The sequence below is a fragment of the Phasianus colchicus genome, chromosome Z (assembly GCF_987193195.1).
Source record: "Phasianus colchicus chromosome Z, bPhaCol1.hap1.1, whole genome shotgun sequence".
NCBI classification, from domain to species: domain Eukaryota; kingdom Metazoa; phylum Chordata; class Aves; order Galliformes; family Phasianidae; genus Phasianus; species Phasianus colchicus.
In genome coordinates, this window is record NC_143476.1 from 57,571,476 (window position 1) to 57,597,846 (window position 26,371).

At 54.7% G+C, this 26,371-nt stretch overlaps 2 protein-coding genes across 3 annotated transcripts; both read left to right on the forward strand.

Moving 5' to 3' along the window:
* The first annotated feature begins 22 nt into the window (after positions 1 to 22).
* On the forward strand, positions 23 to 13,144 carry LOC149913008 (sperm-associated antigen 4 protein-like). The gene is made up of 12 exons (XM_090132350.1): positions 23 to 2,545; positions 2,652 to 2,719; positions 3,066 to 3,147; positions 3,816 to 3,883; positions 4,422 to 4,480; positions 4,607 to 4,647; positions 4,919 to 5,006; positions 5,572 to 5,656; positions 6,129 to 6,226; positions 6,754 to 6,915; positions 7,126 to 7,215; positions 12,510 to 13,144. Exons 1-12 carry the CDS (start codon positions 2,418 to 2,420, stop codon positions 12,735 to 12,737), a joined length of 1,197 nt encoding a protein of 398 aa, XP_089988476.1. The 5' UTR covers positions 23 to 2,417; the 3' UTR covers positions 12,738 to 13,144.
* A 2,374-nt stretch (positions 13,145 to 15,518) lies between these two features.
* On the forward strand, positions 15,519 to 26,360 carry LOC149913009 (sperm-associated antigen 4 protein-like). 2 transcript variants are annotated; one of them, XM_090132358.1, is made up of 12 exons: positions 15,519 to 15,761; positions 15,868 to 15,935; positions 16,282 to 16,363; positions 17,032 to 17,099; positions 17,638 to 17,696; positions 17,823 to 17,863; positions 18,135 to 18,222; positions 18,788 to 18,872; positions 19,345 to 19,442; positions 19,970 to 20,131; positions 20,342 to 20,431; positions 25,726 to 26,360. In XM_090132358.1, exons 1-12 carry the CDS (start codon positions 15,634 to 15,636, stop codon positions 25,951 to 25,953), a joined length of 1,197 nt encoding a protein of 398 aa, XP_089988484.1. In that variant the 5' UTR covers positions 15,519 to 15,633; the 3' UTR covers positions 25,954 to 26,360. The 2 variants fall into 2 exon arrangements, with proteins under 2 accessions (XP_089988484.1, XP_089988485.1); XM_090132359.1 differs by lacking the exon at positions 25,726 to 26,360 and adding an exon at positions 21,167 to 22,550.
* Positions 26,361 to 26,371: the final 11 nt, after the last annotated feature.

The following is a 26,371-nucleotide window of genomic DNA, read 5'->3' on the forward strand; positions in this document are numbered from 1 at the left end:
TTCATGGCAAGAATTTACCTTTACTCAGCTAGAGGGAATTTGCTTCATCAAAACATTTTTGGTGCCAGCTGTATGCGTTCAGGAGTGGGTTCATCCAAACTTCTGTGCCATAACTCTGTCTCTGCAGTAGTCACATACTGCATACATTAGATTTTAGCTTATAGGTGGGTTGTGTATAAGGGAGCTGAAGCAAGAGTGATGGCCATCAGCTCGTCAGAGTGGTTTTTGCTCCATGTATGACCCTCGCCTCGTTCTGTTCATGCGTGGTTCTGACTTGGTGAATCATGAAGATGCAGAGCTGCTGGAGTGGGCAGGGAGGCTGGGAAGGTGACTGGAGGGTGGGAGCACCTGTCGTATGAAGAGAGGCTGAGGGAGCAGGGCTTGTTCAGCCTGCAGAAGGAGTGGCCGTGGGGAGACCTCAGGGGAGCATCTGTGCAGGAGGGAGACCAACCTTTTACGCGGTGTGATAGTGATAGAATCGTGGACTCATAGATAGAAAAGAATGGAATAGAATATTCATAGATAAAGCCATAGAATAGAATAGAACAGATCGATAGAACAGAATAATAGATTCTATGACAGAATGGCTATTTGGAAAGAGAGGGATGGGAAGGTCTCTCTCCCAGCTAGAGGAGCCTGGGGATGATAGTAACCGTTAGTGAGAGAAGGGAAGGCTGGGGTAGCTGCTGGGTGCTGAATGCACCTGGAGACCAGGGCTGTGACAAGCTCCCAAGCAAATGAAAGGGGACCCTGCTTGCAGCCATGTGCTCTCTGACCCAGTCCCCCAGGTCTTTCACCCTCGTTTGGGAGGAGACACTGGGACTATGGCAGTCATCTGTCACTGCCAAGCTCCGTGACGATTGCTGAAAGACAAGAAATTCCCACAGAGGATATCTGTAGGGCACATGCACCCATCTTCCCGCTCCCAGCAGTGACTGGTGCTCCAATGGGAAGTCTTTCCCTTACAGGCACTGTCGTCACAGACTGCTCCATCCCGGAGGAGCTTATGGGAAGAGCCCCCCATCTGACCTGTCGCTCTCTTGGTGGGATAGTGGCAGATGAGCTCTTGCCATTTGCGCTGCTTTGCACAGTCCCCAGGCCTCGTACCTTTCCCTCTCTGCCGTTTGCTAAATGTGGAGGTGATGGGAGGCCCCCCTAAGCTTGCAAAGAAAGGGAGACCCAGAGGAGTGCCTGTTCCTGTGTGTCTGCTCATCTGTGAGCTCTGAGTGCTGAGTCAGGGGCTGGGCAGCTCTCTGACTTGTGGGTCTGCAGAAACTTGCCCTCTCTGGTGAGTGAACAAGCCCAAGAGATTCAGTTCCTGTGTGGGCTGCCTACGGGACTTCCCTGCTGACCCCCGCCACTCATCTCTTGCCAAGGATTGCTGGGTGAGGTGTGGCACACGCATTCACCTTGTGAGAAATGCTCGTATTCCGTAGTTGGGGCTTAGGTGAAATTTGCTAGGAATCCTAATTCCTTTCACGCTTTGGCAGAAGCGGGCAAACTTGACAAGGGTGCGCCAGACCAGAGTGACACAACAGTTTCTATTTACTACTTCCCAGTGCATATTTTCTCCATTCCCTCACTGGCCGAGGACTTCCAGCCACACAGCCTGAGCGAGGCTCCTCATTCCCTCAGCCGATGTCCCGTCCCTGTTTACTGCTTGGTTAGCCCCTCTGCGTTCTCCTCCTCTTCTTCTTTAGTTTTTACCTGCTACGGCATGCTGGCACAACCTCTCATAGTTAGCCTTCCCCTCTGCCTGGCATTCAAACTACAGAACTGGTTTGTACCAGTGCATCTCACAATGTTACTCAAATTTCTCACAATATACGACTGGAACACTCGGGAATTCAAAGTCAGGCCGAGATTTAATTAATAAAAGCAAAAAAGGGTTTCTGCGGTAACTCATCGAAGTACCGTGGTGCTGTTCTCCCCACATACAGGATCCAAGCCGATCCCTTTCTGCAACGCAGGTATAACCCACGGCAGCACACCATGGAGATATCTGATGATAGCGAAATGGCTCACGAACTTTGGGCTACAATTAGCTGGGCCCCAGGGCTGTCAAGGGCGGACGTACCATGAAACCGGCGGGGTCTCCCACCTCCCAGCCCTGCTGGCCCCTAGCCCCGATTGTGAGGTCAGAGGCATGCGCTGACGCTGTGCAGGCCCAGGCCTTTGTGACGTCAGGACTGGGTGCCACAGTCTGCCCCGCTGAGCCGCCACCTGGCACTGTTGGCCGTGGCTGCCAACGCGTGTGGAAGGAGCTCGCGGTGGTGTCCTGGTGGCTGTGTGCTCGGGGCAGGCGCGCTTCTCCTGCGGATCGTTTTTGGACTTGTTGCTCAGTGGCCTTCCTCTGCGCAGACTTTCCTGCTGCTGAAGGGGACACTGAGAAGGGGAAGGCTTGATTCCTCCACAGCATGAGGAGGAGAAAGTCTCCCCAGAGATCAAGAGGGACACAGATGCCCCCTGAAAGGGTGAGGGTGAGAAGAGCTGACAGGAACCTGAGAGGGGCAGAAACGGAGAGCAGCCGGCTCCCAGAAAACAGGTAGGTGTCTCTTCTGGCCGGGGCCTCCAAGCTGGTCAGTCCCGCTGGCCACGGCTCCCGTGGCGTGGAGACGGTGCACAGCAGGGCTTTTCGTTTTCCTCCACAGCTGCAGCCCCTCTCCGGTGACCCAGGCTGGGCCAGCCAGCTGCAGAAGCAGTGCTGCATACAATGTGGGTAAGTCGGGGGCTGCTTTGCTCCGCCAGGTTTCTGGGGGACGTTTTGGCCAGCAAGGGGCACCCCAGTACAACAGGAGCTGGGGCAGCAAGCCGAAGGCTGACCTCCATCCCTGAACATGCCGCCACGGTGTGCCTGCTAGGTGATCCTTGCCAGCCCTCGGTGTCCCGCTCGCAGGATGCACCCAGCTGCCCCTTGTCCAGGACGCAACCGCAGCCGTGCCCCTGCCCCTGCCTCTGCTGCGATCCGGACCGGCTCCCAGCCCTTCTTAGAGGGTCTGACACGGTCCTGTCTGGTACGCCTTGAGGACGTGCTCGAGCTTTTCTTTCTCCCCTTTCTTTGCCAGGGTCAAACATCAGAAATTATCTGAGAAACTCTCAGACCGTGGTCTTCCTCAAGAGACTCCTTGGCACAAGCATCTCCACTATGTGAGTACAGCACCTGCGCAATGTGGTATTGGGGGTTTCCGTGGGTCGGGGTGGGCAGGCCAGGCTGGCGGTGCTGCTACCCACCGGGAGAAAGAACTTGGCTCCCGCCAGCAGCAGCTGCGTGCTTCTGGAGCTATGGCAGCGGCTCAGGAGGGATGGGAGCAAAGCCCCAGTTACACACCTGACACAGCTCAAAACGTCTCATCCGAGCCTCTGGCTGGGATGTGGGGGTGCGAGGCAGCAGGAGTTAAAGGAGGCCAGGAGTAGACGGCTGCAGCCGGCCTGTGGAGGACACCTCAAAGCGGGGGGTGTTTCTTCATCTCCAGTAGAAGGAGATTTGACTCCTCAGCAAAAGAGAAGTCAAGCCCACAGCAGGGAGATCCCATGAGCCACCGCTTTCTCTTGCTGGGTCTGCTTTCTTCCCTGGGTTACTTCAGTGCCCTTCCTGAAGGTGCTCTTGGAACCAGCATGTTTGGCATGTTTTGCCTGTGGTGCTGAAGGTAGCTGAGGGAAGCCCCGCTCCTTCTGGGGGCTGCTCTGTTGGCTGTTCTTTGCCAGCAGCGGACTCCCCGCCTTGCTGCTTCGCAGCTTGTAAGAGGAGGTAGCCCTGAGAAGGGGTCTGCCCCAAACCCTGAGCGCTGCCAACACCGTGACTCCTTCTTTTTCAGGGAAGAGATGACCAAAAAGAACTCTGGGCTCTGCGTGCTGCTTTTCCTGGTCTTTCTGTCTGCTCTCAGTGAGTATTTGCCTGCTGCCAGCAGTACAAACGCTAGGTGGGATCTCCAGCGTGTGGGCAGGCGCTGAAGCACCCGCGGGGCCCTTCGCACCTCTCACTTCTGCCGCTCGGGGAGCTCCGGAGACGCTGTTCACACTCAGATCCCACCTGGCTCGAGAGCCAGTGCAGGGCCATTTCACAGCTTTCCCTTCGGACTCTGTTGTGCCGGAGCTCCCACAGCCCCGTAGCCTTCGTCCCCCGTACCAGTCAGCCAGCTTAAGAGTGGTGCTCTGCCCAGCCAAGGCTATGAAGGGAGGCTGCCTGTCCTTCCAGGCTTGCCGTCAGGCAGGGAGAGGCAGTGGGAGCCCAAAGCCTTTGTGCTTTATAGTCAGGGTTGGAGAAGAGGGTCCTTTCTTGCAGCCACGTGCTCTCTGCCCCGGTCAGTCCCCCACTTCCTCAGGGAAAATCTTGCACTTTGGTTTGGGGGGGAGACAGTGGGACTGTGGCAATCCTTAGAAACCATAGTGAAATAACTTTCTGTCTGTGCTGCAAATGACAGCTGGTGCCTACTGTGGAATCTTGCTGGCAAGAGTACCGTGGACAAAGGATTTCTTGCAGGTCAGTGACGATTGCTGAGGGACAGGGAATTCCCACAGAGGACACCGTGGTGGTTGGGCAAATGCACGCGTCCTGCTGTTGCCAGCAGTGACTGGTGCTCCAATGGAAATGGCCTTTCCCTTTCAGATGCCGTCGCTGCAGACTGCTCCACGCTTGATGAACTCAGGGTAAGGGCCCCCATCTGACCTGCTGCTCTCTTGGTGGGATAGTGGCAGACGAGCTCTTGCCATTTGCGCTGCCTTGCACAATCCCCAGGGCTTGTGCCTTTCCCTCTCTGCCTTTTACTAAACACTAAAGCAGGTGATGGGAAGCACTCCTAAGCTTGGAAAGAAAAGGAAGCACAAAGGAGTGTCTGTGTGTCTGCTCATCTGTGGGCTCTGAGTGCACTTCAGGGGCTGGGCAGCTCTCTGACAACATCTGCCTTGTGTGCATTTGCAGGAACTCGGTGACTGAGCAAACCCAGGGGACTGAAGACCAGAGGAAGGGGTTGTCTTACCTGGCGGAACAGCGTGGCACTGTGATGAAGGTGAACCTGCGCTTTAGGGAAGAGGCTAGGATGAGCAGAGCCTTGGGCAGGGCATTTCTGTAGGGCTGCCTGTGGGATTTGCGTGCTGACCCCCGCCACTCATCTCACGCCAGCCATTGCTGGTTGAGCTCCCCTTCTGCACAGGCTTTCTCCTGGTCACGTTTAACGTGCCACCTCCTGCTGCTGGAAAGCTGCCTGCATTGTTGTCCTGGTCATCCAGGAGCTCTGGCAGCCCAGAGAGTGTCTTCCCAGAGAGTGGAGACACCTGGGGGCCCTTCCGGACGTATCCCACCCTGCCACAGCTCATCTGGAGAGAGTGGAGGCGGACAACTGGTGCCCAGGCCCATACTGTGGCGGGGGACACAACAACTCCTGTCCAGCCCTTAACTCTTCCTGATGAAAAGAGTCGGAGGGCCTCTGCAGACGAGGCCTGTGTTTTGCTTTCCGACGCTTCCTGAGAAAGTTCTTTGGCTCTGACACGGAACGGTGTCCAACTGTAGGCCGTGGTCCAACGTAGCAGCCCGCTGACATGCTCATCTCCTGTACTGCTTTCTGTCTTCCCCAGGAAGTCCAGCTCTTGAAAGAGGCAGTGCCTGTGAGGCCTCGGGAAAACTGCTTCACAAAGTCTGACCGGGCTCTGAAAAGTGCAGGTATGGACCCAGACAGGCACGTCTTCTTACGCTGGGCTTATGCTCAGCGCTGCCAAAAGGAGACTGTGCTGCGGCCTCGTCTCTCTGAGGAAGAGCTGGATGAGACTAAATCACCTGGCCCAAATCACTGTGGCACCGCGGCTCCCTTGGCTCAGCGGCTCAGCCCCCTCAAGCCCTCGCTCCCTGCAGTGGTGCCCCTGGCACGCCCCTGACAGGAGTTACTGCGCTTTGCTGAGATTTCTCAGGGACCGAAACAGGTCCAGGTTGTCCTTAGCTCTCCCCACGCAGCACGGCCTTGACTTGAGCCTGCTGTCCTTCGCGCAGGGCCTTGCTGCCTTCCACTGTCCGCAGACCTCATCTCTGTGGCCCTGAGAGAGGGATGCTGTCAGCAGGCAGTCTTAGAAATAGCCTGAGCCGACTAGGTGCTGGGAGACTGGGCCCGTGGCAATCATCTGCTCTCTTCTCAATTCAGGGGTGTCCATAGACCTGCAGAGATCATCCAGGTCTGCATGGTACTGCAGGGTGGCTTGGTTCCTGTGCGCTCCAAACATGCTGGAAACCTTTGAGCAGGTATGGTAGCAGAGATCCTCAGTGCTGCTTTTGTTCCCCCCTGTCCAGCTGGGGGAAGCCCCCGGGACTCTCCCTTCAGGCCCCTCTGCAGTACTGCTCAAGCCCATGGTGCTCCTCAGGTGCCTGGCTCCTGAGGTCTCCCTCGGGGCTTGGCTTACCAGAAACCAGTGGTATTCCTCTGAAGGCAGGCTGACCTGGGCTGAGCTGTGCTGCTACATCCTGCATCCCACTATCCGTGGTCGGGGCTGCGTGAGGAATCTTCTCCTCGGCCACCCTGTTTGCCTTTGTCAGCTGCTGGGCAAAACAGGAGCTTTCTTCACAGCCCTGACTCCGGTGTGGGGTATCCCACGTTTCATAACGGATATTTTCCTCTCCATGGGAACTTGGAGAGTTTTCTTTCCCATGCCTGTCTGCTTCCCTACCTGTTGTCTGCAGCACCAAAGCAGCTCGCATACTCAGTGCTGCCTGTGGTCTGGGCTGCACGGGCAGCAGCATGGGCCTCATGACTCCCTGCTCTCTGCTTTCAGCTGGACGCTTCCCCGGGATACTGCTGGCCTGTGAAAACATCTCAGAGCCAGATGGTCTTCAACTTGCCCACAGAAGTCCAGCCGACTGCAGTCACTGTGCAGCACACAGTGGACACAACCTTGTGGCACATCAGCAGCGCTCCCCGTGATTTCGCCGTCTTTGTGAGTGTCTGTTGGTACATGGGGCTGGGACGTAGCTGTAGGGAAAAGCTTCTGCTAGGGAGCATACGGAGAAGAGGACCAGTATGTCCTTTGAGCAGTGCTCAAGGAGAGACTCAGCGCCAGCACATCCTGCAGCAGAGCTGCAGGAGCTGCTGAAGCTCCGGCGGCCCAGGTGTGACACGCGTGTTGACCCCGTGCTTTATCTCGTAGGGACTGGATGAGAAAGGAGAGAACAAAGGTTTGCTTGGGAAATTCACCTACGATCTCCGGGAAGAGCTGTCCCAGACTTTTGAACTGCAGGTACAGTCATTGCGTGCGGGCAGGAGACCATTCCAGAACACTTTGGCAGCAGGTCAGTGGCAGGAGGAAGTGTGGGCAGTCCCTGCCAAGGCAGGGGTCCAGCGCCGGCTAGAAGAAACGTGCTGAGGTTCAGAGGGCCAAGAGCACATGACATGGCAGGGTAGCTGAATTGAAGCAGGGAGAGCACCGTGTTGGGCCAAGCGCTGTGCAGGAGCACAGGGTTCCCCCGTGGTGCCCACCTGTTTTGGCAGAGCCTTGCACGTGCTGGGAAATGCCCTAAAATGCAGGTGTCAGATGGTGAGAGCCAGGAGACAGTGCCACGTGCATGCCCTGTTCCCAGTGGCTGGCCGGAGCTGCTGTCTGCGCTGGCACTCCTAGACAGCCCACGTGCAGGTGTGCTCCCCAGCCATACCGCCCACACAGAGTCCACAGTGAAGGGAAGAGTGAAAGGGGAAGAAGCAAGCGTGAGCTGGACAGAGGCGCCTGGCAGCTCTACGTCTGCTAGGCCCCACGTCCTCGGGGACCACATGGCATCAGGCCTCCACCGCTGCTCATCCTGCTCCCACAGGCCAGACGTTGGCTCTGCTGGGGCACAGGGGGCCTTAGTGGGGCTGCTCAGGAGAAGGGAAGCAGAGAAAAGCCTCCTCGTCAGCCATGCTCACAAGGAAATGCACGGAGGCAGCTGCGGTTGCTTCCAGGCCAGGAGTGAAGTCTCCTGTCTTCTTTGTTTTGCAGACCGGGACCCCCAGAGGCTTTTGGCATATAAAGCTCGTTGTACTCAACAACTGGGGAAATGCAGGACACACGTGCATTTATCGGGTGCAGGTTCATGGCAAGAGTGCAGGACTAAAATAACATCGACTAAAGACATCCGGAGACATTCTAGAAAACAGCTTCTTTAAAAAATAAAACACCAAATTATTCCATCTCAGCGACGTGTGTTTGCCCTGGTGTTCTTTCACAGGCTTTCTCTGAGCAGCCCATTTCTACTTGTCCAGCAGAAACTGGACATTCCTCACTCTGATGCGAGTGAACCAAGGAAAAGGAGATGATGGTGCCCTGGCCCTGTGTTGTCTGGAGGGATGTGAGGGACATCTGTGAAGGCTGGCGGGTGCTGCAACAGGCACGGGGCTTAGAAACCCACCGTGGCTGAGAATGCGGCTCAGGTGGTGCGTCCCCAAAACCAGCCCCCATGGTGCTGCTGCTGTTGCTGACTCCAAATCCCATGGGAACCTCCCGTAGGTGGGAGGGTATTCCTCTCCCACTTCTGCCACTCAGGGAGCTCCAGAGAGGAAAATGAATCACAGAACAGCCAGGATTGGAAGGGGCCTCAAGGATCACGAATCTCCAACCCCCCTGCCACATGCAAGGCCAGACAACCTCTCCGTTTCATACTAGACCTGGCTGCCCAGGGCGCCATCCAATCTGCCCTTGAACACCTCCAAGGATGGGGCATCCACAACCTCTCTGGGCAGCCTGTTCCAGCACCTCATTACTCTCGTAGTAAAGAACTTCCCCCTGACATCCAACCTAAATCTTCCCTCCCTCAGCCACGGGAGTTTGGCCAGCAGGATTGACCTGCGTGGAGGCCTCGGCCAGAAAAGAAGTCTTGGGAAGCCTCCAAGGGAACGGCCCCAGCACGGAAAGGGTAACGGGCAGCATGGAAAGGTTATGGGCAGCATGCCAGCTTCCTTGTCATGTTCCCACGGGATATGGACTTGGCAACAGCAGCATCGCTGTGGGGGTTGGTTTGGTGGTCTCAGGGGGGCTTTCAGCTGAGACTCTTCTCCCGAGTGTTTCTGAGCCCAGTGGCTCTTCTACCCACAGCCCTCATGGTGACAGCTGAGGGCGTCCTATGGGTGGGCCGCTAAGATGATCGGAGGGCTGGAGCATCTCTCCTACGAGCAAAAGTTGAGGGAACTGGGCTTCAGTGGCTTGGAAAAGAGAAGGCTCCAGGGAGACTTCATTGTGGCCTTCCAGTACTTGAAGGGGGCATATGAACGGGAGGGGGAACGGCTGTTTACGAGGCTGAGAAGTGCCACACAAGGGGGAGCGGTTTTAAAGTGAGACAGGGAGGTCTAGTAGGAGGCAGTTCTTCACACAGAGGGTGGTGACACACTGGAACGGGTTTCCCAAGGAGGTTGTGGATGCCCCATCCCTGGAGGTATTCAAGGCCAGGCTGGGCAGCCTGTACTACTGGCTGGCGACCCTGCATATAGCAGGGAGTTGAAACAAGATGATCACCGTGGTCCTTTTCAATCCAGGCCATTCTGTGATTCTGTGATTCTATGAAACTGCCCCTCTACCGTGTGCTGGTGAGGCCTCACCTGGAGTACTGCGTTCAGACGTGTGGTAGTCAGTGCAGGAGAAACGTGGACCTGATGGAGCGCGTCCAGAGGAGGGCCACAGAAATGAGCCAGTGGAGGGGACATCTCTCCTACGAGGACAGTCTGAGAGAACTGGGGCTGTCCAGCCCGCAGAAGAGAAGGCTGTGAGGTGACCTGACAGCGGCCTTTCAGTATCTCAAGGGGAGCGACAGGAGAGAAGGGGACAAACTCTTTAGCAGGGTCTGTGGAGCCAGAACAAGGGGAAATGGTTTTGAGCTTGAAGAGGGCAGATATAGGTTGGATATACGGAAAAAGTCTTTTACAGTGAGGGCACTGGAACAGCTTGCCTAGAGATGTGGTTGATGCTCCATCCCTGCAGACTATCAAAGAGGGGCTGCATCAAACTCCGGGCAACGTGATGTAGCTCTGCACGTCCCTGTTCACTGAAGGGGAGTGGGACTGAATGGCCTCTAGAGGTCCCTTCCAGCTCTAAGGATTCTATGATTCTACGATTCTGAGAGTCAACGGTCTATTCAGCAGACAAAATTAAGACACTTAAAATCTCCCTGGGCATCTTGCTTCACAGCACAGAGACGTGAGTTTTCTGTGTTAACAGGAAAAAAAGTCAGGCTGATGTGGCAGTGTCATGGGAAAACACAAAGTGTGCTGTGGCCGGCCAGATTGCACGCCAAACTGATGGTACCCCTTTCTTTTTCTTCTTTGTTCCTTTGTCTCTCCTTTTCTTTTTCCCGGACCTGTGCCCCCCGTCACACACTCAGATCTAGGGATAACTCCGTGACAATTATTGGTGGAGAATGCGGGCAGCTACAGATCTCTCCTTCATCTTAAGAGCATTGTATAGAGGACTGAGGAGACCATGGTGTTCCTTGGAACATATTGCTTCCTTCTTAAGTTCCGCATGTTCAGTGTCAGAGCTGCATATACCTATAGCCAATTAAGGGCAGTGATGGAGATACCTGCCTGGTTCCTATACATCCCAGCTAACTTAACAGACAATACGATGTTTGGACTGTTTTTTCCAGGTGCTTTCTCAGTTCATTATGTGTGTTTGGGTTGCCAGCTTAGGTACTGTGCTATCAGACTCCCTGAACATATTCTCTGCAGTACTATTTTACATTACGTGGAGGAAGCTTTTCCCACAGCCAGAGAACGTGGAGTGGCAGGGAATATGGAGAAGTCTAGGAAAGAGATTAAAAGTGTGGGGACCCCCGGCGTCATGGGATTTTCCTCCTGAACACCTGTGGGACTCTGAGGAACTACGCGAGCATTTGGGTAAGGGATGGCGCAGATCTGAGAAGGAATGGCTTATTTGGGGCTTGGCTTCTGCTTACCGAGCTCTATATAATCCTATTGTGGAGAGAGAGAGTTTCAGGACTACAAAGGGGAAACCTCCAAGTCAATCTTGACCAATTGCAGGAGGCACCGGTATCAATGTCCGTTTCCGTATGGAAGGCCAGAAATGGAAACGGGTGTCCTCACCTCACGTGTGGAACGGAAAGAAGAAGAAGCAGAAGAAGCAGAGGAAGATCCAGGCGAGGGGCCCTCCTCAAAAGCACCCCCACCGAGAAAGGCAACCGAGAAAAGTAAGAGACATGGAGAGGAGAGTGATGAGGAGGGAGTCACTGTTACCACTATTCGCTGTCCCCTGAAAGCCACCGAGATCAGACTGCCTGTCCTTCCAAGCTCGCTGTCAGACAGGGAGAGGCAGCGGGAGCAAAAAGCCTTCATGCTTTATAGTCGGAGTAGGAGATGGCCCGTGCACAGGAATGTTAGGATAGCTTCAGGGTCTTATTCTCAGTCTTTCTTAACCACATCTGCAGAGTATTTGCCTCCTGAGGGAAATCAGCGCGGCGACCTTTTGGGAGGAATGGTAAGGGCTGCCCTGCAAGGGGCGCTGCGGCAGCATAGAACAGGCTGACGGCTGACGTTCCCCTCCCGGCCCAGCAGGGCCCGTCTTCGTAACGGCAAGGTGCGAGGCGGCTGCTCCTGGCCCCGCTCCAGCGCCTCAGTGCCGCTGCCGCGAGGAGAGCTAATGGCGCCCGAGAGAGAGCTCCTGGATAACGGGGAGCGCCCTCGCCTGCTGAGGCTATTCCTTGCTTCAGGGCGGCCGCACGGGGCCGTGCGTTTCAGAGCAAGATCCGCAGGGGCGCTTTTTCTGGTTTTGAATCCCCCACTGCTTCCAGCAACCAGTGCTGTTAGCGCTTTAGAGGAATGGTAATGGCTGCCCTGGGAAGGGGCACGGTGGCAGCATGGAAAGAGGGTGACACCTCATTTGTGTACGGCGTGGGGCTGCAAAAATCGCAGGTTTTGACACCGGTGAGACGCCTTTGGCAGACTGCAATGACGTATGTCTGCTTGGTGTCACATTAAATGGGCAGCACCAAAGTGTATAAAAAGGAAACGCGTGCTTTTTTTAGAGATGGGAGCCATCATAAGAGCCTTGAATGAAGGCCATGAGTTTAAGAAATATCACATCTCAGGCCTTGAGACAGCAGGCCAGAGATGCAAGGAAAGGAAGCAGGCATACAGAGAATGGTGCAGAAATGGATGGTGCAGAACAGTTTGAGGAAGACGGCGCTCAGTTGCGGTACCAGCAGTAGCGTGGAAACCTCTGTGCTCGGGGCGTGAAGAGCAGCCAAGCTCTTGGTCATGTGGGGTGAGGTGCAGAGTAGTTAATACTTTAAAACTTGGCATTCTTCCGGGCGTGATGAGTGGAGCAAATCTGAACACGAAGCTCCAGCTTGCTGGAAATAAGATGCCGCTCTCTTGATAGTCCTACCGCGGCCATACAAATGCTGATAGTGGTAAAACGGGCTAGAAGCGGCTTCACTGGCTCTATGTGGGTCTCTGTGCTGTGAGTGACCATGAGGTCAATGAGGTATTATTATTTTCAGGTTCTCAGAACGGAAGTAAACGTTATCTTTCTTTCCCCCTGCTGCCCTCCAGAACCCCAGAAACCTCCTACCAGACCTTACCTGGAGGATCGTGGCAGCTGTGGCAGTGATGGAGAGGAGGAGGAAGAGTACCGCCGGCAGCTCTCAGAACACTCCAAGAAAGGTTACTACGGACAGCCATCCAGATACAGAGACACACAATTGCAGGCTTGCTGGTCCGTGCAAGCAGAAAGCTGTTTGGAGGTTCTCTTCCTTCCCGGCCAAAGTGGAGCACAGTTAGTCTTACGAAGCTGTATTTTTTGTTGGGGATAATTAGTAGGTGTGCTGCACAACGCAGACATATCCATAGGCTGAAACGGGAAGACTTTGTTTTTTGGGGATATACCATTTTTGTTTTTTGGGGATATGCCATTTTGTTAGCGTCTAAGAAAAGAAATCACTATCGCCTGAACGCTGTTGCCTGTTTTGAGAGGACCAAATCCTGTTTTAAAGTTTGCATTAGTTGTTGGTATTTTCATACCTTAACGGAGAAACTCTTTTTCCTCTTTTATTAATGCTGCCAATTTGGGCTGTTCTATGAAAATATGATCTGGGAGATAAACTCCTCGATGCAACAGAACTAAACTTACAAGTATGTAAAAACAGTAAGTGCCTTTACCAAGAAGCATTTCTAATTGTTTGTTTCTACATCTGATACATGTGTAAAGCCATGGCACGCTAGCAGGGAGATGGTCTCTTTTGCCTAGCTTTTTTATCAGATTCATGGCAAGAATTTACCTTTACTCAGCTAGAGGGAATTTGCTTCATCAAAACATTTTTGGTGCCAGCTGTATGCGTTCAGGAGTGGGTTCATCCAAACTTCTGTGCCATAACTCTGTCTCTGCAGTAGTCACATACTGCATACATTAGATTTTAGCTTATAGGTGGGTTGTGTATAAGGGAGCTGAAGCAAGAGTGATGGCCATCAGCTCGTCAGAGTGGTTTTTGCTCCATGTATGACCCTCGCCTCGTTCTGTTCATGCGTGGTTCTGACTTGGTGAATCATGAAGATGCAGAGCTGCTGGAGTGGGCAGGGAGGCTGGGAAGGTGACTGGAGGGTGGGAGCACCTGTCGTATGAAGAGAGGCTGAGGGAGCAGGGCTTGTTCAGCCTGCAGAAGGAGTGGCCGTGGGGAGACCTCAGGGGAGCATCTGTGCAGGAGGGAGACCAACCTTTTACGCGGTGTGATAGTGATAGAATCGTGGACTCATAGATAGAAAAGAATGGAATAGAATATTCATAGATAAAGCCATAGAATAGAATAGAACAGATCGATAGAACAGAATAATAGATTCTATGACAGAATGGCTATTTGGAAAGAGAGGGATGGGAAGGTCTCTCTCCCAGCTAGAGGAGCCTGGGGATGATAGTAACCGTTAGTGAGAGAAGGGAAGGCTGGGGTAGCTGCTGGGTGCTGAATGCACCTGGAGACCAGGGCTGTGACAAGCTCCCAAGCAAATGAAAGGGGACCCTGCTTGCAGCCATGTGCTCTCTGACCCAGTCCCCCAGGTCTTTCACCCTCGTTTGGGAGGAGACACTGGGACTATGGCAGTCATCTGTCACTGCCAAGCTCCGTGACGATTGCTGAAAGACAAGAAATTCCCACAGAGGATATCTGTAGGGCACATGCACCCATCTTCCCGCTCCCAGCAGTGACTGGTGCTCCAATGGGAAGTCTTTCCCTTACAGGCACTGTCGTCACAGACTGCTCCATCCCGGAGGAGCTTATGGGAAGAGCCCCCCATCTGACCTGTCGCTCTCTTGGTGGGATAGTGGCAGATGAGCTCTTGCCATTTGCGCTGCTTTGCACAGTCCCCAGGCCTCGTACCTTTCCCTCTCTGCCGTTTGCTAAATGTGGAGGTGATGGGAGGCCCCCCTAAGCTTGCAAAGAAAGGGAGACCCAGAGGAGTGCCTGTTCCTGTGTGTCTGCTCATCTGTGAGCTCTGAGTGCTGAGTCAGGGGCTGGGCAGCTCTCTGACTTGTGGGTCTGCAGAAACTTGCCCTCTCTGGTGAGTGAACAAGCCCAAGAGATTCAGTTCCTGTGTGGGCTGCCTACGGGACTTCCCTGCTGACCCCCGCCACTCATCTCTTGCCAAGGATTGCTGGGTGAGGTGTGGCACACGCATTCACCTTGTGAGAAATGCTCGTATTCCGTAGTTGGGGCTTAGGTGAAATTTGCTAGGAATCCTAATTCCTTTCACGCTTTGGCAGAAGCGGGCAAACTTGACAAGGGTGCGCCAGACCAGAGTGACACAACAGTTTCTATTTACTACTTCCCAGTGCATATTTTCTCCATTCCCTCACTGGCCGAGGACTTCCAGCCACACAGCCTGAGCGAGGCTCCTCATTCCCTCAGCCGATGTCCCGTCCCTGTTTACTGCTTGGTTAGCCCCTCTGCGTTCTCCTCCTCTTCTTCTTTAGTTTTTACCTGCTACGGCATGCTGGCACAACCTCTCATAGTTAGCCTTCCCCTCTGCCTGGCATTCAAACTACAGAACTGGTTTGTACCAGTGCATCTCACAATGTTACTCAAATTTCTCACAATATACGACTGGAACACTCGGGAATTCAAAGTCAGGCCGAGATTTAATTAATAAAAGCAAAAAAGGGTTTCTGCGGTAACTCATCGAAGTACCGTGGTGCTGTTCTCCCCACATACAGGATCCAAGCCGATCCCTTTCTGCAACGCAGGTATAACCCACGGCAGCACACCATGGAGATATCTGATGATAGCGAAATGGCTCACGAACTTTGGGCTACAATTAGCTGGGCCCCAGGGCTGTCAAGGGCGGACGTACCATGAAACCGGCGGGGTCTCCCACCTCCCAGCCCTGCTGGCCCCTAGCCCCGATTGTGAGGTCAGAGGCATGCGCTGACGCTGTGCAGGCCCAGGCCTTTGTGACGTCAGGACTGGGTGCCACAGTCTGCCCCGCTGAGCCGCCACCTGGCACTGTTGGCCGTGGCTGCCAACGCGTGTGGAAGGAGCTCGCGGTGGTGTCCTGGTGGCTGTGTGCTCAGGGCAGGCGCGCTTCTCCTGCGGATCGTTTTTGGACTTGTTGCTCAGTGGCCTTCCTCTGCGCAGACTTTCCTGCTGCTGAAGGGGACACTGAGAAGGGGAAGGCTTGATTCCTCCACAGCATGAGGAGGAGAAAGTCTCCCCAGAGATCAAGAGGGACACAGATGCCCCCTGAAAGGGTGAGGGTGAGAAGAGCTGACAGGAACCTGAGAGGGGCAGAAACGGAGAGCAGCCGGCTCCCAGAAAACAGGTAGGTGTCTCTTCTGGCCGGGGCCTCCAAGCTGGTCAGTCCCGCTGGCCACGGCTCCCGTGGCGTGGAGACGGTGCACAGCAGGGCTTTTCGTTTTCCTCCACAGCTGCAGCCCCTCTCCGGTGACCCAGGCTGGGCCAGCCAGCTGCAGAAGCAGTGCTGCATACAATGTGGGTAAGTCGGGGGCTGCTTTGCTCCGCCAGGTTTCTGGGGGACGTTTTGGCCAGCAAGGGGCACCCCAGTACAACAGGAGCTGGGGCAGCAAGCCGAAGGCTGACCTCCATCCCTGAACATGCCGCCACGGTGTGCCTGCTAGGTGATCCTTGCCAGCCCTCGGTGTCCCGCTCGCAGGATGCACCCAGCTGCCCCTTGTCCAGGACGCAACCGCAGCCGTGCCCCTGCCCCTGCCTCTGCTGCGATCCGGACCGGCTCCCAGCCCTTCTTAGAGGGTCTGACACGGTCCTGTCTGGTACGCCTTGAGGACGTGCTCGAGCTTTTCTTTCTCCCCTTTCTTTGCCAGGGTCAAACATCAGAAATTATCTGAGAAACTCTCAGACCGTGGTCTTCCTCAAGAGACTCCTTGGCACAAGCATCTCCACTATGTGAGTACAGCACCTGCGCAATGTGGTATTGGGGGTTTCCGTGGGTCGGGGTGGGCAGGCCAGGCTGGCGGTGCTGCTACCCACCGGGAGAAAGAACTTGGCTCCCGCCAGCAGCAGCTCCGTGCTTCTGGAGCTATGGCAGCGGCTCAGGAGGGATGGGAGCAAAGCCCCAGTTACACACCTGACACAGCTCAAAACGTCTCATCCGAGCCTCTGGCTGGGATGTGGGGGTGCGAGGCAGCAGGAGTTAAAGGAGGCCAGGAGTAGACGGCTGCAGCCGGCCTGTGGAGGACACCTCAAAGCGGGGGGTGTTTCTTCATCTCCAGTAGAAGGAGATTTGACTCCTCAGCAAAAGAGAAGTCAAGCCCACAGCAGGGAGATCCCATGAGCCACCGCTTTCTCTTGCTGGGTCTGCTTTCTTCCCTGGGTTACTTCAGTGCCCTTCCTGAAGGTGCTCTTGGAACCAGCATGTTTGGCATGTTTTGCCTGTGGTGCTGAAGGTAGCTGAGGGAAGCCCCGCTCCTTCTGGGGGCTGCTCTGTTGGCTGTTCTTTGCCAGCAGCGGACTCCCCGCCTTGCTGCTTCGCAGCTTGTAAGAGGAGGTAGCCCTGAGAAGGGGTCTGCCCCAAACCCTGAGCGCTGCCAACACCGCGACTCCTTCTTTTTCAGGGAAGAGATGACCAAAAAGAACTCTGGGCTCTGCGTGCTGCTTTTCCTGGTCTTTCTGTCTGCTCTCAGTGAGTATTTGCCTGCTGCCAGCAGTACAAACGCTAGGTGGGATCTCCAGCGTGTGGGCAGGCGCTGAAGCACCCGCGGGGCCCTTCGCACCTCTCACTTCTGCCGCTCGGGGAGCTCCGGAGACGCTGTTCACACTCAGATCCCACCTGGCTCGAGAGCCAGTGCAGGGCCATTTCACAGCTTTCCCTTCGGACTCTGTTGTGCCGGAGCTCCCACAGCCCCGTAGCCTTCGTCCCCCGTACCAGTCAGCCAGCTTAAGAGTGGTGCTCTGCCCAGCCAAGGCTATGAAGGGAGGCTGCCTGTCCTTCCAGGCTCGCCGTCAGGCAGGGAGAGGCAGTGGGAGCCCAAAGCCTTTGTGCTTTATAGTCAGGGTTGGAGAAGAGGGTCCTTTCTTGCAGCCACGTGCTCTCTGCCCCGGTCAGTCCCCCACTTCCTCAGGGAAAATCTTGCACCTTGGTTTGGGGGGGAGACAGTGGGACTGTGGCAATCCTTAGAAACCATAGTGAAATAACTTTCTGTCTGTGCTGCAAATGACAGCTGGTGCCTACTGTGGAATCTTGCTGGCAAGAGTACCGTGGACAAAGGATTTCTTGCAGGTCAGTGACGATTGCTGAGGGACAGGGAATTCCCACAGAGGACACCGTGGTGGTTGGGCAAATGCACGCGTCCTGCTGTTGCCAGCAGTGACTGGTGCTCCAATGGAAATGGCCTTTCCCTTTCAGATGCCGTCGCTGCAGACTGCTCCACGCTTGATGAACTCAGGGTAAGGGCCCCCATCTGACCTGCTGCTCTCTTGGTGGGATAGTGGCAGACGAGCTCTTGCCATTTGCGCTGCCTTGCACAATCCCCAGGGCTTGTGCCTTTCCCTCTCTGCCTTTTACTAAACACTAAAGCAGGTGATGGGAAGCACTCCTAAGCTTGGAAAGAAAAGGAAGCACAAAGGAGTGTCTGTGTGTCTGCTCATCTGTGGGCTCTGAGTGCACTTCAGGGGCTGGGCAGCTCTCTGACAACATCTGCCTTGTGTGCATTTGCAGGAACTCGGTGACTGAGCAAACCCAGGGGACTGAAGACCAGAGGAAGGGGTTGTCTTACCTGGCGGAACAGCGTGGCACTGTGATGAAGGTGATCCTGCGCTTTAGGGAAGAGGCTAGGATGAGCAGAGCCTTGGGCAGGGCATTTCTGTAGGGCTGCCTGTGGGATTTGCGTGCTGACCCCCGCCACTCATCTCACGCCAGCCATTGCTGGTTGAGCTCCCCTTCTGCACAGGCTTTCTCCTGGTCACGTTTAACGTGCCACCTCCTGCTGCTGGAAAGCTGCCTGCATTGTTGTCCTGGTCATCCAGGAGCTCTGGCAGCCCAGAGAGTGTCTTCCCAGAGAGTGGAGACACCTGGGGGCCCTTCCGGACGTATCCCACCCTGCCACAGCTCATCTGGAGAGAGTGGAGGCGGACAACTGGTGCCCAGGCCCATACTGTGGCGGGGGACACAACAACTCCTGTCCAGCCCTTAACTCTTCCTGATGAAAAGAGTCGGAGGGCCTCTGCAGACGAGGCCTGTGTTTTGCTTTCCGACGCTTCCTGAGAAAGTTCTTTGGCTCTGACACGGAACGGTGTCCAACTGTAGGCCGTGGTCCAACGTAGCAGCCCGCTGACATGCTCATCTCCTGTACTGCTTTCTGTCTTCCCCAGGAAGTCCAGCTCTTGAAAGAGGCAGTGCCTGTGAGGCCTCGGGAAAACTGCTTCACAAAGTCTGACCGGGCTCTGAAAAGTGCAGGTATGGACCCAGACAGGCACGTCTTCTTACGCTGGGCTTATGCTCAGCGCTGCCAAAAGGAGACTGTGCTGCGGCCTCGTCTCTCTGAGGAAGAGCTGGATGAGACTAAATCACCTGGCCCAAATCACTGTGGCACCGCGGCTCCCTTGGCTCAGCGGCTCAGCCCCCTCAAGCCCTCGCTCCCTGCAGTGGTGCCCCTGGCACGCCCCTGACAGGAGTTACTGCGCTTTGCTGAGATTTCTCAGGGACCGAAACAGGTCCAGGTTGTCCTTAGCTCTCCCCACGCAGCGCGGCCTTGACTTGAGCCTGCTGTCCTTCGCGCAGGGCCTTGCTGCCTTCCACTGTCCGCAGACCTCATCTCTGTGGCCCTGAGAGAGGGATGCTGTCAGCAGGCAGTCTTAGAAATAGCCTGAGCCGACTAGGTGCTGGGAGACTGGGCCCGTGGCAATCATCTGCTCTCTTCTCAATTCAGGGGTGTCCATAGACCTGCAGAGATCATCCAGGTCTGCATGGTACTGCAGGGTGGCTTGGTTCCTGTGCGCTCCAAACATGCTGGAAACCTTTGAGCAGGTATGGTAGCAGAGATCCTCAGTGCTGCTTTTGTTCCCCCCTGTCCAGCTGGGGGAAGCCCCCGGGACTCTCCCTTCAGGCCCCTCTGCAGTACTGCTCAAGCCCATGGTGCTCCTCAGGTGCCTGGCTCCTGAGGTCTCCCTCGGGGCTTGGCTTACCAGAAACCAGTGGTATTCCTCTGAAGGCAGGCTGACCTGGGCTGAGCTGTGCTGCTACATCCTGCATCCCACTATCCGTGGTCGGGGCTGCGTGAGGAATCTTCTCCTCGGCCACCCTGTTTGCCTTTGTCAGCTGCTGGGCAAAACAGGAGCTTTCTTCACAGCCCTGACTCCGGTGTGGGGTATCCCACGTTTCATAACGGATATTTTCCTCTCCATGGGAACTTGGAGAGTTTTCTTTCCCATGCCTGTCTGCTTCCCTACCTGTTGTCCGCAGCACCAAAGCAGCTCGCATACTCAGTGCTGCCTGTGGTCTGGGCTGCACGGGCAGCAGCATGGGCCTCATGACTCCCTGCTCTCTGCTTTCAGCTGGACGCTTCCCCGGGATACTGCTGGCCTGTGAAAACATCTCAGAGCCAGATGGTCTTCAACTTGCCCACAGAAGTCCAGCCGACTGCAGTCACTGTGCAGCACACAGTGGACACAACCTTGTGGCACATCAGCAGCGCTCCCCGTGATTTCGCCGTCTTTGTGAGTGTCTGTTGGTACATGGGGCTGGGACGTAGCTGTAGGGAAGGGCTTCTGCTAGGGGGCATACGGAGAAGAGGACCAGTATGTCCTTTGAGCAGTGCTCAAGGAGAGACTCAGCGCCAGCACATCCTGCAGCAGAGCTGCAGGAGCTGCTGAAGCTCCGGCGGCCCAGGTGTGACACGCGTGTTGACCCCGTGCTTTATCTCGTAGGGACTGGATGAGAAAGGAGAGAACAAAGGTTTGCTTGGGAAATTCACCTACGATCTCCGGGAAGAGCTGTCCCAGACTTTTGAACTGCAGGTACAGTCATTGCGTGCGGGCAGGAGACCATTCCAGAACACTTTGGCAGCAGGTCAGTGGCAGGAGGAAGTGTGGGCAGTCCCTGCCAAGGCAGGGGTCCAGCGCCGGCTAGAAGAAACGTGCTGAGGTTCAGAGGGCCAAGAGCACATGACATGGCAGGGTAGCTGAATTGAAGCAGGGAGAGCACCGTGTTGGGCCAAGCGCTGTGCAGGAGCACAGGGTTCCCCCGTGGTGCCCACCTGTTTTGGCAGAGCCTTGCACGTGCTGGGAAATGCCCTAAAATGCAGGTGTCAGATGGTGAGAGCCAGGAGACAGTGCCACGTGCATGCCCTGTTCCCAGTGGCTGGCCGGAGCTGCTGTCTGCGCTGGCACTCCTAGACAGCCCACGTGCAGGTGTGCTCCCCAGCCATACCGCCCACACAGAGTCCACAGTGAAGGGAAGAGTGAAAGGGGAAGAAGCAAGCGTGAGCTGGACAGAGGCGCCTGGCAGCTCTACGTCTGCTAGGCCCCACGTCCTCGGGGACCACATGGCATCAGGCCTCCACCGCTGCTCATCCTGCTCCCACAGGCCAGACGTTGGCTCTGCTGGGGCACAGGGGGCCTTAGTGGGGCTGCTCAGGAGAAGGGAAGCAGAGAAAAGCCTCCTCGTCAGCCATGCTCACAAGGAAATGCACGGAGGCAGCTGCGGTTGCTTCCAGGCCAGGAGTGAAGTCTCCTGTCTTCTTTGTTTTGCAGACCGGGACCCCCAGAGGCTTTTGGCATATAAAGCTCGTTGTACTCAACAACTGGGGAAATGCAGGACACACGTGCATTTATCGGGTGCAGGTTCATGGCAAGAGTGCAGGACTAAAATGACATCGACTAAAGACATCCGGAGACATTCTAGAAAACAGCTTCTTTAAAAAATAAAACACCAAATTATTCCATCTCAGCGACGTGTGTTTGCCCTGGTGTTCTTTCACAGGCTTTCTCTGAGCAGCCCATTTCTACTTGTCCAGCAGAAACTGGACATTCCTCACTCTGATGCGAGTGAACCAAGGAAAAGGAGATGATGGTGCCCTGGCCCTGTGTTGTCTGGAGGGATGTGAGGGACATCTGTGAAGGCTGGCGGGTGCTGCAACAGGCACGGGGCTTAGAAACCCACCGTGGCTGAGAATGCGGCTCAGGTGGTGCGTCCCCAAAACCAGCCCCCATGGTGCTGCTGCTGTTGCTGACTCCAAATCCCATGGGAACCTCCCGTAGGTGGGAGGGTATTCCTCTCCCACTTCTGCCACTCAGGGAGCTCCAGAGAGGAAAATGAATCACAGAACAGCCAGGATTGGAAGGGGCCTCAAGGATCACGAATCTCCAACCCCCCTGCCACATGCAAGGCCAGACAACCTCTCCGTTTCATACTAGACCTGGCTGCCCAGGGCGCCATCCAATCTGCCCTTGAACACCTCCAGGGATGGGGCATCCACAACCTCTCTGGGCAGCCTGTTCCAGCACCTCATTACTCTCGTAGTAAAGAACTTCCCCCTGACATCCAACCTAAATCTTCCCTCCCTCAGCCACGGGAGTTTGGCCAGCAGGATTGACCTGCGTGGAGGCCTCGGCCAGAAAAGAAGTCTTGGGAAGCCTCCAAGGGAACGGCCCCAGCACGGAAAGGGTAACGGGCAGCATGGAAAGGTTATGGGCAGCATGCCAGCTTCCTTGTCATGTTCCCACGGGATATGGACTTGGCAACAGCAGCATCGCTGTGGGGGTTGGTTTGGTGGTCTCAGGGGGGCTTTCAGCTGAGACTCTTCTCCCGAGTGTTTCTGAGCCCAGTGGCTCTTCTACCCACAGCCCTCATGGTGACAGCTGAGGGCGTCCTATGGGTGGGCCGCTAAGATGATCGGAGGGCTGGAGCATCTCTCCTACGAGCAAAAGTTGAGGGAACTGGGCTTCAGTGGCTTGGAAAAGAGAAGGCTCCAGGGAGACTTCATTGTGGCCTTCCAGTACTTGAAGGGGGCATATGAACGGGAGGGGGAACGGCTGTTTACGAGGCTGAGAAGTGCCACACAAGGGGGAGCGGTTTTAAAGTGAGACAGGGAGGTCTAGTAGGAGGCAGTTCTTCACACAGAGGGTGGTGACACACTGGAACGGGTTTCCCAAGGAGGTTGTGGATGCCCCATCCCTGGAGGTATTCAAGGCCAGGCTGGGCAGCCTGTACTACTGGCTGGCGACCCTGCATATAGCAGGGAGTTGAAACAAGATGATCACCGTGGTCCTTTTCAATCCAGGCCATTCTGTGATTCTGTGATTCTATGAAACTGCCCCTCTACCGTGTGCTGGTGAGGCCTCACCTGGAGTACTGCGTTCAGACGTGTGGTAGTCAGTGCAGGAGAAACGTGGACCTGATGGAGCGCGTCCAGAGGAGGGCCACAGAAATGAGCCAGTGGAGGGGACATCTCTCCTACGAGGACAGTCTGAGAGAACTGGGGCTGTCCAGCCCGCAGAAGAGAAGGCTGTGAGGTGACCTGACAGCGGCCTTTCAGTATCTCAAGGGGAGCGACAGGAGAGAAGGGGACAAACTCTTTAGCAGGGTCTGTGGAGCCAGAACAAGGGGAAATGGTTTTGAGCTTGAAGAGGGCAGATATAGGTTGAATATACGGAAAAAGTCTTTTACAGTGAGGGCACTGGAACAGCTTGCCTAGAGATGTGGTTGATGCTCCATCCCTGCAGACTATCAAAGAGGGGCTGCATCAAACTCCGGGCAACGTGATGTAGCTCTGCACGTCCCTGTTCACTGAAGGGGAGTGGGACTGAATGGCCTCTAGAGGTCCCTTCCAGCTCTAAGGATTCTATGATTCTACGATTCTGAGAGTCAACGGTCTATTCAGCAGACAAAATTAAGACACTTAAAATCTCCCTGGGCATCTTGCTTCACAGCACAGAGACGTGAGTTTTCTGTGTTAACAGGAAAAAAAGTCAGGCTGATGTGGCAGTGTCATGGGAAAACACAAAGTGTGCTGTGGCCGGCCAGATTGCACGCCAAACTGATGGTACCCCTTTCTTTTTCTTCTTTGTTCCTTTGTCTCTCCTTTTCTTTTTCCCGGACCTGTGCCCCCCGTCACACACTCAGATCTAGGGATAACTCCGTGACAATTATTGGTGGAGAATGCGGGCAGCTACAGATCTCTCCTTCATCTTAAGAGCATTGTATAGAGGACTGAGGAGACCATGGTGTTCCTTGGAACATATTGCTTCCTTCTTAAGTTCCGCATGTTCAGTGTCAGAGCTGCATATACCTATAGCCAATTAAGGGCAGTGATGGAGATACCTGCCTGGTTCCTATACATCCCAGCTAACTTAACAGACAATACGATGTTTGGACTGTTTTTTCCAGGTGCTTTCTCAGTTCATTATGTGTGTTTGGGTTGCCAGCTTAGGTACTGTGCTATCAGACTCCCTGAACATATTCTCTGCAGTACTATTTTACATTACGTGGAGGAAGCTTTTCCCACAGCCAGAGAACGTGGAGTGGCAGGGAATATGGAGAAGTCTAGGAAAGAGATTAAAAGTGTGGGGACCCCCGGCGTCATGGGATTTTCCTCCTGAACACCTGTGGGACTCTGAGGAACTACGCGAGCATTTGGGTAAGGGATGGCGCAGATCTGAGAAGGAATGGCTTATTTGGGGCTTGGCTTCTGCTTACCGAGCTCTATATAATCCTATTGTGGAGAGAGAGAGTTTCAGGACTACAAAGGGGAAACCTCCAAGTCAATCTTGACCAATTGCAGGAGGCACCGGTATCAATGTCCGTTTCCGTATGGAAGGCCAGAAATGGAAACGGGTGTCCTCACCTCACGTGTGGAACGGAAAGAAGAAGAAGCAGAAGAAGCAGAGGAAGATCCAGGCGAGGGGCCCTCCTCAAAAGCACCCCCACCGAGAAAGGCAACCGAGAAAAGTAAGAGACATGGAGAGGAGAGTGATGAGGAGGGAGTCACTGTTACCACTATTCGCTGTCCCCTGAAAGCCACCGAGATCAGACTGCCTGTCCTTCCAAGCTCGCTGTCAGACAGGGAGAGGCAGCGGGAGCAAAAAGCCTTCATGCTTTATAGTCGGAGTAGGAGATGGCCCGTGCACAGGAATGTTAGGATAGCTTCAGGGTCTTATTCTCAGTCTTTCTTAACCACATCTGCAGAGTATTTGCCTCCTGAGGGAAATCAGCGCGGCGACCTTTTGGGAGGAATGGTAAGGGCTGCCCTGCAAGGGGCGCTGCGGCAGCATAGAACAGGCTGACGGCTGACGTTCCCCTCCCGGCCCAGCAGGGCCCGTCTTCGTAACGGCAAGGTGCGAGGCGGCTGCTCCTGGCCCCGCTCCAGCGCCTCAGTGCCGCTGCCGCGAGGAGAGCTAATGGCGCCCGAGAGAGAGCTCCTGGATAACGGGGAGCGCCCTCGCCTGCTGAGGCTATTCCTTGCTTCAGGGCGGCCGCACGGGGCCGTGCGTTTCAGAGCAAGATCCGCAGGGGCGCTTTTTCTGGTTTTGAATCCCCCACTGCTTCCAGCAACCAGTGCTGTTAGCGCTTTAGAGGAATGGTAATGGCTGCCCTGGGAAGGGGCACGGTGGCAGCATGGAAAGAGGGTGACACCTCATTTGTGTACGGCGTGGGGCTGCAAAAATCGCAGGTTTTGACACCGGTGAGACGCCTTTGGCAGACTGCAATGACGTATGTCTGCTTGGTGTCACATTAAATGGGCAGCACCAAAGTGTATAAAAAGGAAACGCGTGCTTTTTTTAGAGATGGGAGCCATCATAAGAGCCTTGAATGAAGGCCATGAGTTTAAGAAATATCACATCTCAGGCCTTGAGACAGCAGGCCAGAGATGCAAGGAAAGGAAGCAGGCATACAGAGAATGGTGCAGAAATGGATGGTGCAGAACAGTTTGAGGAAGACGGCGCTCAGTTGCGGTACCAGCAGTAGCGTGGAAACCTCTGTGCTCGGGGCGTGAAGAGCAGCCAAGCTCTTGGTCATGTGGGGTGAGGTGCAGAGTAGTTAATACTTTAAAACTTGGCATTCTTCCGGGCGTGATGAGTGGAGCAAATCTGAACACGAAGCTCCAGCTTGCTGGAAATAAGATGCCGCTCTCTTGATAGTCCTACCGCGGCCATACAAATGCTGATAGTGGTAAAACGGGCTAGAAGCGGCTTCACTGGCTCTATGTGGGTCTCTGTGCTGTGAGTGACCATGAGGTCAATGAGGTATTATTATTTTCAGGTTCTCAGAACGGAAGTAAACGTTATCTTTCTTTCCCCCTGCTGCCCTCCAGAACCCCAGAAACCTCCTACCAGACCTTACCTGGAGGATCGTGGCAGCTGTGGCAGTGATGGAGAGGAGGAGGAAGAGTACCGCCGGCAGCTCTCAGAACACTCCAAGAAAGGTTACTACGGACAGCCATCCAGATACAGAGACACACAATTGCAGGCTTGCTGGTCCGTGCAAGCAGAAAGCTGTTTGGAGGTTCTCTTCCTTCCCGGCCAAAGTGGAGCACAGTTAGTCTTACGAAGCTGTATTTTTTGTTGGGGATAATTAGTAGGTGTGCTGCACAACGCAGACATATCCATAGGCTGAAACGGGAAGACTTTGTTTTTTGGGGATATACCATTTTTGTTTTTTGGGGATATGCCATTTTGTTAGCGTCTAAGAAAAGAAATCACTATCGCCTGAACGCTGTTGCCTGTTTTGAGAGGACCAAATCCTGTTTTAAAGTTTGCATTAGTTGTTGGTATTTTCATACCTTAACGGAGAAACTCTTTTTCCTCTTTTATTAATGCTGCCAATTTGGGCTGTTCTATGAAAATATGATCTGGGAGATAAACTCCTCGATGCAACAGAACTAAACTTACAAGTATGTAAAAACAGTAAGTGCCTTTACCAAGAAGCATTTCTAATTGTTTGTTTCTACATCTGATACA

What these genes read in the sequence shown, in the direction of transcription:
- LOC149913008 (XM_090132350.1), top strand. Translation starts at nt 2,418, where the DNA reads ATGAGGAGGAGAAAGTCTCCCCAGAGATCAAGAGGGACACAGATGCCC. An exon ending in GGTCTTTCTGTCTGCTCTCA is followed by an intron (nt 3,884 to 4,421) that starts GTGAGTATTTGC and finishes TGCAAATGACAG; the next exon opens with CTGGTGCCTACTGTGGAATC. An exon ending in CCCGTGATTTCGCCGTCTTT is followed by an intron (nt 6,916 to 7,125) that starts GTGAGTGTCTGT and finishes TTTATCTCGTAG; the next exon opens with GGACTGGATGAGAAAGGAGA.
- LOC149913009 (XM_090132358.1), top strand. Translation starts at nt 15,634, where the DNA reads ATGAGGAGGAGAAAGTCTCCCCAGAGATCAAGAGGGACACAGATGCCC. An exon ending in CCCGTGATTTCGCCGTCTTT is followed by an intron (nt 20,132 to 20,341) that starts GTGAGTGTCTGT and finishes TTTATCTCGTAG; the next exon opens with GGACTGGATGAGAAAGGAGA. An exon ending in CCCAGACTTTTGAACTGCAG is followed by an intron (nt 20,432 to 25,725) that starts GTACAGTCATTG and finishes GCTGCCCTCCAG; the next exon opens with AACCCCAGAAACCTCCTACC.